At 35.9% G+C, this 17,301-nt stretch overlaps 1 protein-coding gene across 4 annotated transcripts in view; it reads right to left on the reverse strand.

Annotated features, from left to right (window-relative positions):
- PLOD2 (procollagen-lysine,2-oxoglutarate 5-dioxygenase 2) overlaps positions 1-17,301 on the reverse strand; it is a 105,488-nt gene that overhangs the window by 45,815 nt on the left and 42,372 nt on the right. For 3 of the 4 annotated variants that reach the window (XM_024244902.3, XM_024244900.3, XM_024244901.3), the window contains exons 2-3: positions 14,044-14,135; positions 11,009-11,145 (exon numbers count right to left, since the gene is read on the reverse strand). In XM_024244902.3, coding sequence (XP_024100670.1) covers positions 11,009-11,145; positions 14,044-14,135 — 229 coding nt within the window. Of the gene's footprint in view, positions 1-11,008; positions 11,146-13,167; positions 13,229-14,043; positions 14,136-17,301 lie in introns of those variants that run through there. The other variant, XM_054552806.2, reaches the window with a different exon arrangement.

Here is a 17,301-nt window from a genome sequence, read left to right on the forward strand (position 1 = left end):
CTATCTAAAATTTTTCTACTCTGCAATAAGTTCTTTATTCATTACAATCACAAATTATTTTACTTTTTTTTTACATCAGTGCACCTTAAGACCAAAGGTTTCCAATGATGATAAATTAATGACTTACCATCCCAGGTAGCTAACAGCATAATTGTAAAGCCACTCACAGCATACAATTTGCAGTCTGCCAGGTGGGTTTCTAATCCCACCTCTGCCACTTGATATGAGAATAACCTTAGGACAAGTCACTTAACCTCTTTACACTTAAGTGTAAAGTATAAAATGGAGGGAAAAGTAGTATCTATATCCTCAAGTTATAATTTAAAAAAATTAAAGGTAACTCCTGGCACACTGTAAACACTGAACAAAGTTAAAAATTAACATGAAAGGGACTAGAGTGAAGGGAGAGACAGACGAAAACTCACTTCAAAGTTTTTACAAATCTGTAGGTTAAAATAATTTTATTTTTAGCCAAATACTTGTACTTTTGAAACTGAACTTTAAGTTACAATAAAATTTTTCTGACTGAAACCTCAAACTTTGCCCTGTTTATTTAAAAAAAACTGATTAATCTCACATTACAAAACATAACACTTTACTTTTTCTGCTAAGTACAACTGATTTCCTCAACCCGATTTAACAGTGGTATTTTCCTCAAGACTATAAGTTGTTGATAATTTTTTTTTTTTATAATGAAGACTGGGAAATAAGACCAGTTTTATGGGTAATTGGGCCAGGAGAAGCGAGGCAAATAAACCAAAGTCTCTGAAACAGCGACTACCATGCAAGTGATAAACAGACCCTTTGTGCATTGCCTGGAGATGGGGAAAAATAGCTTGTGATGTCAGAGCATCTTATGATTGGAGACTCCGACTAAACTGAGTCTGAAATTTTGCAGGTAGCAGCATGCATACAGTGTGGCAATTCCTCAAGGATCTAGAATCAGAAATGCCATTTGACCCAGCAATCCCATTGCTGGGTATATACCCAAACAATTACAAATCATTCTTCTATAAAGTTACATGCACACATATGTTTATTGCAGCATTATTTACAATAGCAAAGACTTGGAACCAACTCAAATGCCCATCAATGATAAACTGGAAAAAGAAAATGTGACACATATACAACATGGAATACTATTCAGCCTCAAAAAGAATGAGTTCATGTCCTTTGCAGGGACACGGATGAAGGTGGAATCCCATAATTCTCAGCAAACTAACACAGAAACAGAAAACCAAACACCGCGTGTTCTCACTCATAAGTGGGAGTTGAACAATGAGAACACATGGACATAGAGAGGGGAACATCACACGGTGGAGTCTGTCGGTGGGCAGGAGGCAAGGAGAGGGAGAGCATTAGGACAAATACCTAATTCATGCAGGGCTTAAAACGCAGATGAGGCCGGGCACAGTGGCTCACGCCTGTAATCCCAGCACTTTGGGAGGCCAAGGCAGGCGGATCATGAGGTCAAGAGATCAAGACCATCCTGGCCAACACAGTGAAAACCCATCTCTACTAAAAACACAAAAATTAGCTGGGCCTGGTAATGTGCGCCTGTAATCCCAGCTACTTGGGAGGCTAAGGCAGGAGAATTGCTTGAACCCGGGAGGTGGAGGTTGCAGTGAGCTGAGATCGCACCACTGCACTCCAGCCTGGCAACAGAGTGAGACTTGGTCTCAAAAACAACAACAACAACAACAAAAAACTCTAGATGATGGGGTAATAGGTGCAGCAAACCACCATGGCACATGTATACCTATGTAACAAACCTGCACGTTCTGCACATATATCCCAGAACTTAAAGTAAAATAAAAATAAAATTTAAAAATTAAAAAAAGTTATAAATGCACTTTCGGGATGTGAGTGAATATTTTTTGTCTTTGAAACCCTAATGATGGATACAGATTATATAAATAGTATAGCTCAAACTATTAATAAATGTCAGTTGTTTGAAAAGGAGTTATGGTAACTTTTATAATTTAGTGTTTTATAAGCCTGCATTATCTTTATAACAAAACACAAGTATCTTAAAGCAAAAAGTCAAGACAAAAGTTATCACATAATTGCCTTTGAAGAAAAATTTCACATTGCTGAAACCTTTCCTATCTCATTCTAGTAGCACTGCTATTTCTGTGTTTAAATACTTTAGAAAAGTTATTTGAACTTATTTAAAACTTCTCAAAGGGCAAGGAAGGTTTCCTACTTAAATTTATTTTGGCTGCAAAAAGTCAAATTGTCAAATTTAAAAAAATGCACACAGGTGTTTCGGGAAGTCAGGGACCCCAAACAGAGGGACCAGCTGAAGCCATGGCAGAAGAACATAAATTGTGAAGATTTCATGGACATTTATTACTTCCTCAAATTAATACTTTTATAATTTCTTACGCCTGTCTTTACTGCAATCTCTGAACAAAAATTGTGAAGATTTCATGGACATTTATCACTTCCCTAATCAATACTCTTGTGATTTCCTATGCCTGTCTTTACTTTAATCTCTTAATCCCATCATCATCGTAAACTGAGGATGTACATAGCCTTAGGACCCTGTGATGATTGCATTAACTTCACAAATCGTTAGTAAAGCATGTGTGTTTAAACAATATGAAATCTGGGCACCTTGAAAAAAGAACAGGATAACAGTGATGTTCAAGGAACAAGGGAGATAACCATCAGGTCTGACTGCCTGAGAGCCAGGCGGAACAGAGCCATATTTCTCTTCTTACAAAAGCGAATAGGAGAAATATCGCTGAATTCTTTTTCTCAGTAAGAAACAGCCCTGAGAAAGAGAATGCTTTCCCAGGTGGAGGTCTCTAAAATGGCCACTCAAGGAATGTCTGTTTTACACAGTTGTAGATAAGGGATGAAATAAGCCCGGGTCTGCCGTAGCACTCCCAGGCCTATTAGGACGAGGAAATTCCTGCCTAGCAAATTTTAGTCAGACCAGTTGTCTGCGCTCAAACCCTGTCTCCTGATAAGACGTTATCAGTGACAATGAGTGCCTGAAATTTCATTAGCAATTTTAATTTCACCCCGGTCCTGTGATCTCACTTTCCCCCCATCTGCCTTGTGATATTTTATTGCCTTATGAAGCATGTGATCTCTGTGACCCACACCCTATTCGTACACTCCCTCCCCTTTGAAAATCACTAACAAAAACTTGCTGGTTTTGTGGCTTGTGGGGCATCATGGAACCTACCGACATGTGATGTCTCCCCCAGATATCCAGCTTTAAAATTTCTCTCTTTTGTATTCTTTCCCTTTATTTCTCAGACCGGCCAACACTTAGGGAAATAGGAAAGAACCTACGTTGAAATATTGGGGGTGGTTCCCCTGATACACAGGTCATAAAAATATTCTCACAGAAATTGAGTCCATCTACATATGAAGAAAATAAAATTTTCCACATATAACTGTGGTAAGTATGCCTGGGTCCTGAAAAAACCATAAGATTCTACCTGATGTGGTCATACTGAGTCCCCTGCCAGACATGTCAGTGTTCTATCTCAATAGATGATTGAGATTTTCCTAAGTGTTTTTCCTTTTTGTCCTTCTGTGTTCCCTACTTCTGTGACACCATCAACCACATACTCACCTAGGTTGAAAATCTTTCATTCACCCTTCACTCCTCTCTTTCCACGGACTATCTCATGGAATCTTTTCCCTAATCCTATTGATTCTGTCTACTTAATTTATTTTGCATTCAATTCCTCTCCACTCCCATGAGAAGGCACAAGGCTAGATTAATTTTAAAACCCTAGAGACCTCCACATTACCCATCTCTTCCCCACTCATAAATAAGACTGTCTGACAAACTATTTCAAAAATTATTCTGTGCCAGTTCCCAGATTGTATCAATGGTTCTCAACTATGGCCTAAAGCAGAAGTCAGTAAATATTTACTCTCTGGCCTTTTACAGAAAATATTTTAGGTCTTGATGACCATATTGTCTGTCACAGTGACTGAACTCTGTCACTGTGTTGCAAAAGCCACCATAGACAATATGTAAACAAATGAGCACAGCTGCATTTCAATAAAACTTTTTACAAAAACAGACAGTGGTACAAGCCACAGAATCCATCATCTTTAGTCTCAACAAGAAGCAAAAGCTCCCATATAGCCAAAAAAGAAAGCAACAGAAGTGTTCCCTAACCTTGTCATTTAGCCCCAATCCTTTATCATTATTGGCATAAACTTCAGCAAAAATTTATAATCATCCAAACTATTAGCAGCACAGAAGTAGCTTCACACCTGATAATTCTTTCATCATATCTTCACCTGAAACATATGTCTGTATTTCCAGAGATAATTAACATCACAAACCAATACTATGGATCCACTCCTAACCACCCACCCTCAAAACACACAGACACACAGACACACACACACACACACACAGTTAAAAACACCCACGTACCCAGTTGACCTTGCACAACAGATTATGATAAAATCACAATAAAATGATTAAAATTATTTTGTAAATTTTGGAGGGAGGGAAAGGGAGTTCGTTGGCATAAAATGAATACAATTTTAACAGCTAAATATTGAACCATCCTGGCATTCCTGGGATAAATCCCACATAATCATGGGGTATTTTTGTTGTGCTGTTGGAAAGAAAATAACTATATCAACAGGATACCTATACTTCCATGTTAACTGCAACACTACTTATAATAGCAAATATACGGAACAAATCTAAGTATATATCAACAGATGAATGGATAAACAAAATATGGAGTACATACATAATAGAATATTATTCACCCATAAAAAAGAAGGAAATCCTGTTATTTGCAACAACAAAATGGTTAGAACTGGAGGTTATTAGGTTAATGATATAAGCCATGCACAAAAAGACAGTATCAGATGGTCTCACTCATATATGGATATCTTCAGTTTTCCTTTTGTTCTGAGAATAACCTAAAACCTTGCCAAATATTTATTTTTATCTAAATTAAATATAATAAATCTTACCCTACAGATTATAAAGAGCCAGTTTCTAATTTTAAACGTTCATCCAAAAGTAAGTTTAGAATACACATTCCATGGAAGGAATGCAACAAAATTGTTTCTAAATTAATTCAGGCTTTTTAGCATGTCTAAATGGCATACAGGATAATTAGGGGGTATCGGAAACATTCTAAAATTGAATAATGGGGATGACTGCACAACTCTGTAAATTTAATTAAATTCACTGAATTTTACACTTACAAATGTTTATTGGCATGTAATATAAATTATACCATAACAAAGCTGTGTTTCTTAAAAGGCTCATCTAAACCACTAAGTATATAAATCTGTGTATATTTTCATATGATAGTGACCTATGCTTCCATAAAACAGTTGAATTGTCCTTAAAAATACCACATAAAAAATAAGAATGTTTTGCTTTATTAAAATGAATATATCCTGAATTCTGGCCCTTTACCAGAGCTAACCTTAATTAAGAGTTTAGGAATTGAGTTAAGAATGGGCATCATATTTCAAACCATTTACAAACAGTTTAATTCATTCTCCCAGGCCCTAGATTACAATTTTCAACTGCATTCATCACTCTGTATAAACTTTTTAAAAAGAGTGTTGTTTTTAAAAAATAAGAAGGTTAAAAAAAATTTCTTATGTGGCTTCAATTGCTCATCCCTCTTTACCCTCCTGGTTACCTTCTCATGACCCCTAGGTTTTTTCCACAGGAGTCATGGTAGGTAATGATGGAGAAAATGTTAATGACTCCTCTTAGACAATGACTTGGCTGAGTGGGTACCCATGTTTTCAGTTAGCTGGCTGTTCTCACAGGAGTTGTCAGAAATTTTATCTGTTTGTTTCTGTGATATATCCCAAACACTAACAGTGCCTGGAAGACACTGTGTCTTCCATTAAAATTTTATTATCTTTTCTGTCAAGCTGGGTCCTAAAGTATCATCTAAATCAACAAACTCAACCTCAAGCAGGCTTTAGGTATCTCACAGTGTCCTTCTTCTCATGAGAAAAAAATAGGTCCCTCACTATACCAGTTGTCCACAAGGATAAATGTTAGATAGGGGGCCGGAGGTAGGGGATGGTGATGCGAGAGTGATGGTAGAGAAAAGTTCTTCCTAAAACCCAAAAGGAAGCTTGAGGATGTAAAATCATTTCTGACTCACATGTAGTAACTCTTACAAGGAGAATCTGCCTCAGAGCCAAAGTGAAAATGTACATGTGGCAAGTTTAAGCTGACTAATATGGTTGTTTGAAATCCATGGTAATGTTAAACCAAAACATACTCATATTTATTCTACAGAGCTATTTTAATGAACTTGGTATTCTTTTTCTAAGTGTAAAAAAAATAACAAATGCTGTAGAAAAATTCCCAGTACACTATGGCTAACACTTGCCTTACCATACTTCATCTTGCAAAATAGGTAACCACAAGCAGAACTTAATTTTTTGTGTAAAATATAACAGGAAAATTTTACAGATGCAAGTGTTACGTATCTTTTGAAAATTTTTAAGTGTGTATGGCACTGGGACTTCATTATATTAATATCTATTTTCATTTCATAATTTACAACTTTCTTATTTATACTAATGCATAAAAATATTACTCTTATTTTCATCTGTAAATAGTTTGTGTCTTTATATTTTCAAATTGCGAAAAAATATGTAAAAAGACTTTCCTAAGTTAGAGGGGAAAATTCACGGGGACTTAAAATGAGCAATCAATAACAAAAACAAATAAGATACAGAAAACAAAAGAAAGGAAGTAGTAACTAATAACTCATGACAATTCGATGTCATTACAAAATTGTAAGAAGATGGCAAAAAAGAGTGGATATTTTAATTAGGAGAGGGAAATATTACACAAAATACATTTACATTAAAAAAGTTCTTGTTTCATAGTAACACAGGCTTTCTTATGTCTCACTTGTATTTATAACTTTGAGTGGTCTTTTTCTTCTGTTTAACCAGAATCCATTAAGTTACCCGTCTCAATAGTAAAGCTCACTATGATCTTTATTCTTAACTCAAGACTGAAGTATGAATTTCACAAAAATGTTAGCTCTTGCCATGTTCTCTCATTAGTGTTTATGGTAATTCATCATCTTTGATGGTATTACATCATGTCAGACCATAGTTGATATAATTTGAATCAACGTCCCCACCCAAATCTCATGTTGAAATGTAACCCTCAGTGCTGGAGGTGGGGTTGGGTGGGAGGTGATTGAATCATGAGGGCAGTTTCTAATGGTTTAGCACCATCCCCCTAGTGATGTTCTCATTACAGAGTTCTCATGAGATCTGATTGTTTAAAAGCATGTAGCACCTCCCCTCACTTCCTCCTGCTCCAATCATGTGAGACCTTCATTCCTCCTTTGCCTTCTGCCATGATCCTAAGTTTCCTGAGGCCTCTCCAGAAGCCAAGCAGCTGGCCAGCATCATGTTTCCTGTACAGCCTGTGAAATTGTGAGCCAATTAAACCTCTTTTCTTTATAAATTATGCAGTCTAAGGAATTTGTAGCAGCACGAGAACTGATTAATACAATAGTTTTGTAACTAGTAATAACTACTTTTTTTTGCCTCTTTTTTTTATTATACTTCAAGTATTAGGGTACATGTGCACAACGTGCAGGTTAGTTACATATGTATACATGTGCCATGTTGGTGTGCTGCACCCAGTAATTCGTCATTTAACATTAGGTGTATCTCCTAATGCTATCCCTCCCAACTCCTCCCACCCCACAACAGGCCCCAGTGTGTGATGTTCCCCTTCCTGTGTCCATGTGTTCTCACTGTTCAATTCCCACCTATGAGTGAGAACATGCAGTGTTTGGTTTTTTGTCCTTGCGATAGTTTGCTGAGAACGATGGTCTCCAGCTTCATCCATGTCCCAACAAAGGACATGAACTCATCCATTTTTATGGCTGCATTGTATTCCATGGTGTATATGTGCCACATTTTCTTAATCCAGTCTATCATTGTTTGGCTTGGTTCCAAGTCTTTGCTATTGTGAATAGTGCCGCAATAAACATACGTGTGCATGTGTCTTTATAGCAGCATGATTCATAGTCCTTTGGGTATATACCCAGTAATGGATGGCTGGGTCAAATGGTATTTCTAGTTCTAGATCCCTGAGGAATGGCCACACTGACTTCCACAATGGTTGAACTAGTTGACAGTCCCACCAACAATGTAAAAGTGTTCCTATTTCTCCACATCCTCTCCAGCACCTGTTGTTTCCTGACTTTTTAATGATTGCCATTCTAACTGGTGTGAGATGGTATCTCATTGTGGTTTTGATTTGCATTTCTCTGATGGCCAGTGATGATGAGCATTTTTTCATGCGTCTTTTGGCTGCATAAATGTCTTCGTTTGAGAAATGTCTGTTCACATCCTTCATTCACTTTTTGATGGGGTTGTTTTTTTCTTGTAAATTTGTTTGAGTTCATTGTAGATTCTGGATATTAGCCCTCTGTCAGATGAGTAGATTGCAAAAATTTTCTCCCATTCTGTATGGTGCTGGGAAAACTGGCTAGCCATATGTAGAAAGCTGAACCTGGATCCCTTCCTTACACCTTATACAAAAATTAATTCAAGATGGATTAAAGACTTAAATGTCCCATTCACAATTGCTTCAAAGAGAATAAAATACCTAGGAATCCAACTTACAAGGGACGTGAAGGACCTCTTCAAGGAGAACTACAAACCACTGCTCAATGAAATAAAAGAGGATACAAACAAATGGAAGAACATTTCATGCTCATGGGTAGGAACAATCAATATCGTGAAAATGGCTATACTGCCCAAGGTAATTTACAGATTCAATGCCATCCCCATCAAGCTACCAATGACTTTCTTCACAGAATTGGAAAAAACTACTTTAAAGTTCATGTGGAACCAAAAAAGAGCCCGCATCACAAGTCAATCCTAACCCAAAAGAACAAAGCTGGAGGCATCACACTACCTGACTTCAAACTATACTACAAGGCTACAGTAACCAAAACAGCATGGTACTGGTACCAAAACAGAGATATACGTCAATGGAACAGAACAGAGCCCTCAGAAATAATGCCGCATATCTACAACTATCTGATCTTTGACAAACCTGAGAAAAACAAGCAATGAGGAAAGGATTCCCTATTTAATAAATGGTGCTGGGAAAACTGGCTAGCCATATGTAGAAAGCTGAAACTGGATCCCTTCCTTACACCTTATACAAAAATTAATTCAAGATGGATTAAAGACTTAAACGTTAGACCTAAAACCATAAAAACCCTAGAAGAAAACCTAGGCATTACCATTCAGGACATAGGCATGGGCAAGGACTTCATGTCTAAAACACCAAAAGCAATGGCAACAAAAGCCAAAATTGACAAATGGGATCTAATTAAACTAAAGAGCTTCTGCACAGCAAAAGAAACTACCATCAGAGTGAACAGGCAACCTACACAATGTGAGAAAATTTTCGCAACCTACTCATCTGACAAAGGGCTAATATGCAGAATCTACAATGAACTCAAACAAATTTACAAGAAAAAAACAAACAACCCCATCAAAAAGTGGGAGAAGGACATGAACAGACACTTCTCAAAAGAAGACATTTATGCAGCCAAAAGACACATGAAAAAATGCTCATCATCACTGACCATCAGAGAAATGCAAATCAAAACCACAATGAGATACCATCTCACACCAGTTAGAATGGCAATCATTAAAAAGTCAGGAAACAACAGGTGCTGGAGAGGATGTGGAGAAATAGGAACACTTTTACACTGTTGGTGGGACTGTCAACTAGTTCAACCATTGTGGAAGTTAGTGTGGCGATTCCTCAGGGATCTAGAACTAGAAATACCATTTGACCCAGCCATCCCATTACTGGGTATATACCCAAAGGACTATAAATCGTGCTGCTATAAAGACACATGCACACGTACGTTTATTGCGGCATTATTCACAATAGCAAAGACTTGGAACCAACCTAAATATCCAACAATGATAGACTGGATTAAGAAAATGTGGCACATATACACCATGGAATACTATGCAGCCATAAAAAAGGATGAGTTCACGTCCTTTGTAGGGACATGGATGAAATTGGAAATCATCATTCTCAGTAAACTATCGCAAGAACAAAAAACCAAACACCGCATATTCTCACTCATAGGTGGGAATTGAACAGTGAGAACACATGGACACAGGAAGGGGAACATCACACTCTGGGGATTGTTGTGGGGTGGGGGGAGGGGGGAGAGACAGCATTGGGAGATATACCTAATGCTAGATGACGAGTTAGTGGGTGCAGTGCACCAGCATGGCACATGTATACATATGTAACTAACCTGCACATTGTGCACATGTACCCTAAAACTTAAAGTATAATAATAATAAATAAATAAATAAAAAAGACTTAAATGTTAGACCTGAAACCATAAAAGCCCTAGAAGAAAAACTAGGCAATACCATTCAGGACATAGGTATGGGCAAGGACTTCATGTCTAAAACACCAAAAGCCATGGCAACAAAAGCCAAAATTCACAAATGGGATCTAATTAAACCAAAGAGCTTCTGCACAGCAAAAGAAACTACCATCAGAGTGAACAGGCAACCTACAGAATAGTAATATCTACTTTTTAAAACAATGATTCCTTGTCAATAATTTTTTTTTGAAATGGAGTCTCGCTCTGTCGCCAGGATGGAGTGCAGTGGCGCAATCTCGGCTCACTGCAACCTTGCCTCCCGGATTCAAGCAATTCTCTGCCTCAGACTCCAAAGTAGCTGGGATTATAGGCACCCGCCACCACGCCTGGCTAATTTTTTGTATTTTTAGTAGAGATGGGGTTTCACCATCTTGGCCAGGCTGGTCTTGAACTCCTGACCTTGTGACCCAGCTGCCTAGGCTTCCCAAAGTGCTAGGATTACAGGCGTGAGCCACTGTGCCCAACTATATTTTAATACATCATCTACAAACATAAACATCAGCTCTTTAAAAAGTAATTGAATATAGATTTTAAAATCCACAGGTTGTTTCTCTTACCATTCAGTAAAGATGACAACCAGATCATCTTGATCAGCATAGTGTTCCATGACTTCTTTCATTAATCTCACTTTCTGGCCCCCTCCAATACTATTAATTCCATCACCACCTCTCCATTCTTCTCCTTGACCAAGGACCTATAAACAAAATCAACATTTCATTCCTGAGCAAAACTCAAATTATGAAAGTACTATGAAAAACTTAAAGACATCATCAACTTGAACAGTACTGTACCATAACCACTCTTCTAATGTTTCATGAAACCATGATTCTAGAAAAAAAAATCTAGGTGCCTAAATCAGATCATAATTCTTCAATGTTATCCATCCCCAAAATGCCCTTCTCAATTTTTACCATCTCAAAAGTTGTGAGTCTAATCCAAGGAAATAGACCCAGAAAGTATTTCTCACATTGCATCATTTTATTCCTATTTGTTTAGACCATAAAGAAGAAAAATGAATAAATTTCCCATATCACTTTTTTTTCAATCTGGCAGGAAATCTTTATGATCAACATTGAAGCTGAGTGGCTCCTTGATGAGAGGCCTTTAAGTGATTTTCCTACTGAACAAAAATGGGTTTTTCAGGGAATTGCAGAGGGCATCAAGAAAAAAATCACCTTCTTTACCTTATACATCTTAAACGTATGTAATTGTCTAAAGCTTAATAAGGATTCTTCAGTGCAAGATATTGCCTAAGTACGATTAATTTAAATTTAATTTTAATTACCCTGTACCCTTTCTCTTCACTATTTGCTTGAGCCTCAGCAGCTGCTCACTGAATTGGAAATGCATTATGACACACTGACTCTAAGGGAACAGAAAGTACAATACACGTCCCTTCCCCCACACAACACACACCTTTTCTCTTCATTTCATCAAAACAAAGTCTGAAATTGCCATTATAATGATCTACTAAGACATCTGGGAAATTAATGGAGAATGAAATTAAAAATAAACACACAAGAAAAGGATAAAATAAAATTTAATAATAAATACCACTAGTTCTAACTTTACTTAATACTGAGCCAGAGATAAATCTTGCCGGCAAAGCCTGTGGGGCTCCCAGCCACAAGTGTCTTGTTACAACTTATCACTTCCTATGTGGCAGGTTGCGGGAAAAACACAACCCAAGAAAACTCAACCTGTTTTGGATCTGGATTCAAACTAGGCTAATCTAGAAGCATTAATAGTACTTTCTCTAAAAATTGGTCTCCTCTGGCCCTGAGATTTGTTCCACAACCCATCTGGAATCCCTAATCCTAAAGCAACATTGGACCCAATGACATCTGAGAGTCTACTCTGTGCAATACACCATGTTAAGCACCACCCTCTATGTTCTTTCCACTACACTAGTGGTTGTCAAATTTCAGTGTGCATCTGAATCTCATGGAAGCCTTGTTCAAACACAGACTTCAGGGTATCACTCCCAGGATTTGTAATTCAGTCCGTCTGAGGTGGAGCCTGATTATTTTTTCTTTCTAATCAGTAGCCAGGCAATGCAGATGTTGGTGGTCTGGGGTCCACGCTTTGGGAACCACTGCATTACATGAGGAGAGAGCAAAAGGATCATAAACTCCAGTAAGTTAAGTGGGGATGGGGTCCAAGATCTGATATTATACTCTATATAGTTATTTGCCTTGGGACAAGCTTTCCTCATCCAGAAATAAAGTAGTATCTACCTTACATGGTTCATATAGTGACTTAACAGCATATCATATATAAAGTTCCTTACAAGGTGCCTTGCACGTAAGAAACATTCCACTCTCTCTCCAGGCTGAACCCTAATGATTCCCCAACTAGATTTCAGCATTATTTTATCCTGATTTTAATTTTATTTCCACAGTGTCTCCTATCAGTGCATACTACTACATTTTCCATCTATCTTAGTAACATATTTCTAACATGTTTTTCATTTATCCTATATTAAACATCTAGTTGTTACCACTACATCTCTTTTTCAGCAAAGTTTAGCTGTTTATTAGCTGTTCTATATTAACACTTAGCTGTTCTATATTTACATCTATACTTAGTATTCCAGTGGTTATTTAATAAAAACTACCTTTTTAATATATTACATACTCAAATGGATCAGTTTTTCTCCAAAAAGTAATCTTTCTTCTTTTTTAAAAAAAAAGTTTTTTGCTTTTTGTGTTCCTACCTAGGTATCTCCTTGTTCTCCTCTTATTTGTAGAAAAGACTTGGCTGACAGATCCTTCTTTCTATTAAAAAAAACAAGTAAGTAAATAAAATGGCAGGCCTCTCATAGCTAAGTGTAATAGTTCTATCAATTTCCCCAAGTTTCCTCTGATCACTTGTCAATGAGATGTTCACCTGGAGATAAGTTTTCTAAAATGCTTTGGTTAAAAATACATTAACAATCCTCCCAAATTCCTCTAAATGAAAACAAACAAACAAACAAAAAAAGCAAAAACAAAAGCAATTCTCAATAATAGACAGAAAAGGCACCCTCTTCACATTTATGTTTCTAATTCCCTGTAAACAAAGAATCATCCTATGATAGCAAAACCCACTACAGAAAAAATTATGCAGTCAGTGAAAAAAATCCCTGCCAAATCTTATTTACATTGTATTTGTACATGACCTGCCAGAAAGAAATTATATATATATATATGCAAATACGTATTAACTTTTTTTGCTGTTTTATAGAACATATTTATACAAAGCATTGGCAAAAATTAAGAAATTATTGTTTGAGTGGCACAGCATTATTTTATCTTAATTATTACAGGTGCATAATAGTTGCATATTTATGGGGTACATGTGATATTTTGATACAGGCATATAATGTGTAATGATCAAATCAGAATACTTTGGCTGTCCCCTCACCTCAAGCATTTACCACCATTTCTTTGTGTTAGGAAATATTAATAAAGCCAAAAACTACATGAACTAACAGCAATTATGTAACCAAATGCTATCTTCCTTGTGAAGATTACAGATTCTAGTGCTGTTGTGAAAAACATACTTTAGGCATACATTACAGGATCTTCATAGGTTAAAGGATATACCATACCTTCACAGTATAATTGAAATATTTGGCTGACTGCATAAATCGATGGAATCCATCACTTTCTTTTGTTGCTACAGTTATGACTAATAATTTATCTGCAAAGACAAAAGGAAACAAAAGAAGGTTTACCAAGAGATCAAATGCTCACATTTTACAACTCACTACAGTAATTGAGACCTCACTAAACCCATGGGAATATTCTGGTTTACTGATCTACACAAGACTAAACAAAGAGCTGTTGAAAAAATAGATGACTCAAATTGGTTGTATTACTGCCAAATGACGAACCTTCAAATGACAATTATTTCAATGCAAAAAAGTACATTGATGATTAAGAAAAATCATGCCATCAAGAAAGTATTTCAACAGACAAAAACTTCCATAAAATGAACATTTTTTATAATCCATGATTAAGATTCCCTGACATTATCTAATCAACAAACTTCACCATCATCTATAAATCATTCCTGATTTATGACATCATCAGTGAGGAGATCAGCAAATTACATTCATCAAAATAATGACATATACAAAAAAACAGATACAATCATTAAATCTGATTCTAATTTTCTAAAATAAATTGTGACAACTGGGAGCAAATATTTAAAAACAAAATTTTTTTCTCCTATCCGGGATTGCTTTTTTATGAGAATTCTTATAAGCGACAACATTATTTATTGTGTTTTGGTTTCTCTTTAAAGAATAAATGGAATCAAAATAACCACTGCCCTAGTAAATATACAACTATTAGCTACCATTTTATAATGAATTACTACTTTCAATCCAACATAACACTTCTTTTTAGTAGAAGTAGACAGATTTAAGGAATTGTCTCAAAACACCCACATAAGCTACTACAGATAACGATTATTTTTAATAGGAAAAGATATGCTGGAAAATGCACAAAAGAAACAAGTGCATCAACAAATGCCAAAAGGGCTGGAACACTTTTTTTTTTTAACAGGAGATTTAGAAGGACCTACACGTTAAGAAAGCAAAACTAACATCTTTTCAATATTCTCTGAGTAACATCATTTGTTTCTCACTTGCCCTCTATTTATAAGAAAAAATTCAGGTTTTGAGTATCCCCTAAGCAACAATCACCAAACATGGCAATAATGCATTATAGGATTCGGTTAAAAATTATAGCAGATGCACCAATGTATTTATCTGTCAAAATTTTGAAAGAAACTATAATAAAATATAAGTAAGTACAATATACAAAGAAATACTACATTCAAACATTCAATAGTCAACCAAAAAAAAAATAATTTCCATGAAGATAAACATCAACATTCTTAGAGTTTTTTCTAAGAAAAAGGTATTTCTTGGCCAGGCATGGTAGCTCATGCCTGTAATCCCAGCACTTTGGGAGGCCGAGGTTAGCAGATCACTTGAGAGCAGCAGTTTGAGACCAGCCTGGTCAACGTGGTGAAACCTCATCTCTACTAAAAATACAAAAACTAGTCGGGTATGGTGGCACACGCTTGTAATCCCAGCTACTCAAGAGGCTGAGACAGGAGAATCGCTTGAACTCGGGAGGCGGAGATGGTAGTGAGCCAAGATCACACGGCTGCACTCCAGCCTAGGTGATGAGGCCCTAGTAAATGTATTTTAAGAATACTTTTTAAAATTAACTATTTAAAAAAGTTTTCATTTATAAAGTTTCAAACAGAGCTTAACTGATTATGAAAATTTAACATTATTCAGAGTAAATTTCAAAATAGGGAATACCACATTTTATTTTATAAGAAGAAAGAGCTTTTTAAAGTCTATCTGTAATAAAATTACTCTATTTAAAGTTACATTTCTTAAATTTTTCTATATAAATCATAAGAATTAACTACAAGTTTCAGTTTTTACTGGATGGATTTTCACACTTACAATTCCAGTATAAAGTTAACAGCAAGGATTTCATCATCCTTAATTGGAAAAGTAAAGTTGGCCAGACCCTTGAGTAGACAAAAATGTTACCAAATCCAGTGACTCAGAAGGCAAAGCTTAATCATGTGTACTCTGACCATGTCTAGCAATCCTATGCCAAATAAGAACTCCTACTGTTTCAGTACTGTTCCTCTTTATAAATAACCTCAACCAAATCACAAATACGTAATTTTGTTAAAGAAAGGTCTGGTTAGTAATATTACACATGAACAGCTGTTTCCTCTAAGTTGCTATTCAGTATCATGACTATGATAAGAAACAAACCTCAGTTAAAGAAAAAAAAATAGTGTTGACATGTATCACCCACAAGCTTTTTTAACAATTCTAGAATTCAACCATCTCACCATTTATGAAGTATTACTGTTAGAAAATGTAACCTAAGCTGGACACGTACTTTTCAGATTTCACTACCATTTATGCTACAAATTTACCAGAAATAAAGAGACAAAGATATGGTGACAGGAAAGAGATGTCAGCAATAAAATTCAGAACATGAGAAATTCTATAGGACAAATGATTTACGTAATCGATGGCAAAAGGCACAAAAGGGAAGGGAAATATAGGGAAACATATAGAATATTAACATAAGAGACATTTCAAACAAATGTTAGTCATGGACCTCAGTTGGGACCTGATTTGTAAAAGCTATAAAAAAGCATTTGTGAGAAAATTAGAGAAATTTGAACACTAATTAGATATTTGGTGATGTTGAGAAATTAGTTAATTTTTTAGCATGCTAATTTCATTTACTTTTTTTAAAAAAGAGTCCTTATAATTTAGAGACACATACTGAAGTAATATCCAATCAAATGATACCATGCCTGCAATCTGTTTTCAAGTTAATTGGGGTAGATAGATTAAAACAAGACTGGCCATATGTGATAAATACTGAAACTGCATTTTTTGTATGTTTAAAAATCCCTATAATTATTATTTTTCCATCTGTTTGTTCACTTATTGAGTCAACACATATTTTCCAAGTCCCTCGTTCAGTTACTCATTGTTGCATACAAACACAAAATTCAGTGTTAAAAAACATAAAACTTTATTTTTGTATGGTTCAGCAATATGAGCTCAGCTGAATAGTTCTTGTTTTTATTATTTATTTAAATTTCATTTTAGATTCAGAGGATACAGGTGCGTGTTTGTTACATAGGTAGATTGCATATTGGTGGGGATTTGGCTTCTAGTATATCCATTACCCAGATAGTGAACACCATAACCAACAGGCAACTTTTCAACCCTTTTCAACCCTCTCCCAACCTCCCGCTTTTTGGAGTCCCCAGGTCTATTTTTTTTCCATCTTTATGTCCATGT

The sequence above is a fragment of the Pongo abelii genome, chromosome 2, assembly GCF_028885655.2.
Source record: "Pongo abelii isolate AG06213 chromosome 2, NHGRI_mPonAbe1-v2.0_pri, whole genome shotgun sequence".
NCBI classification, from domain to species: Eukaryota; Metazoa; Chordata; class Mammalia; order Primates; family Hominidae; genus Pongo; species Pongo abelii.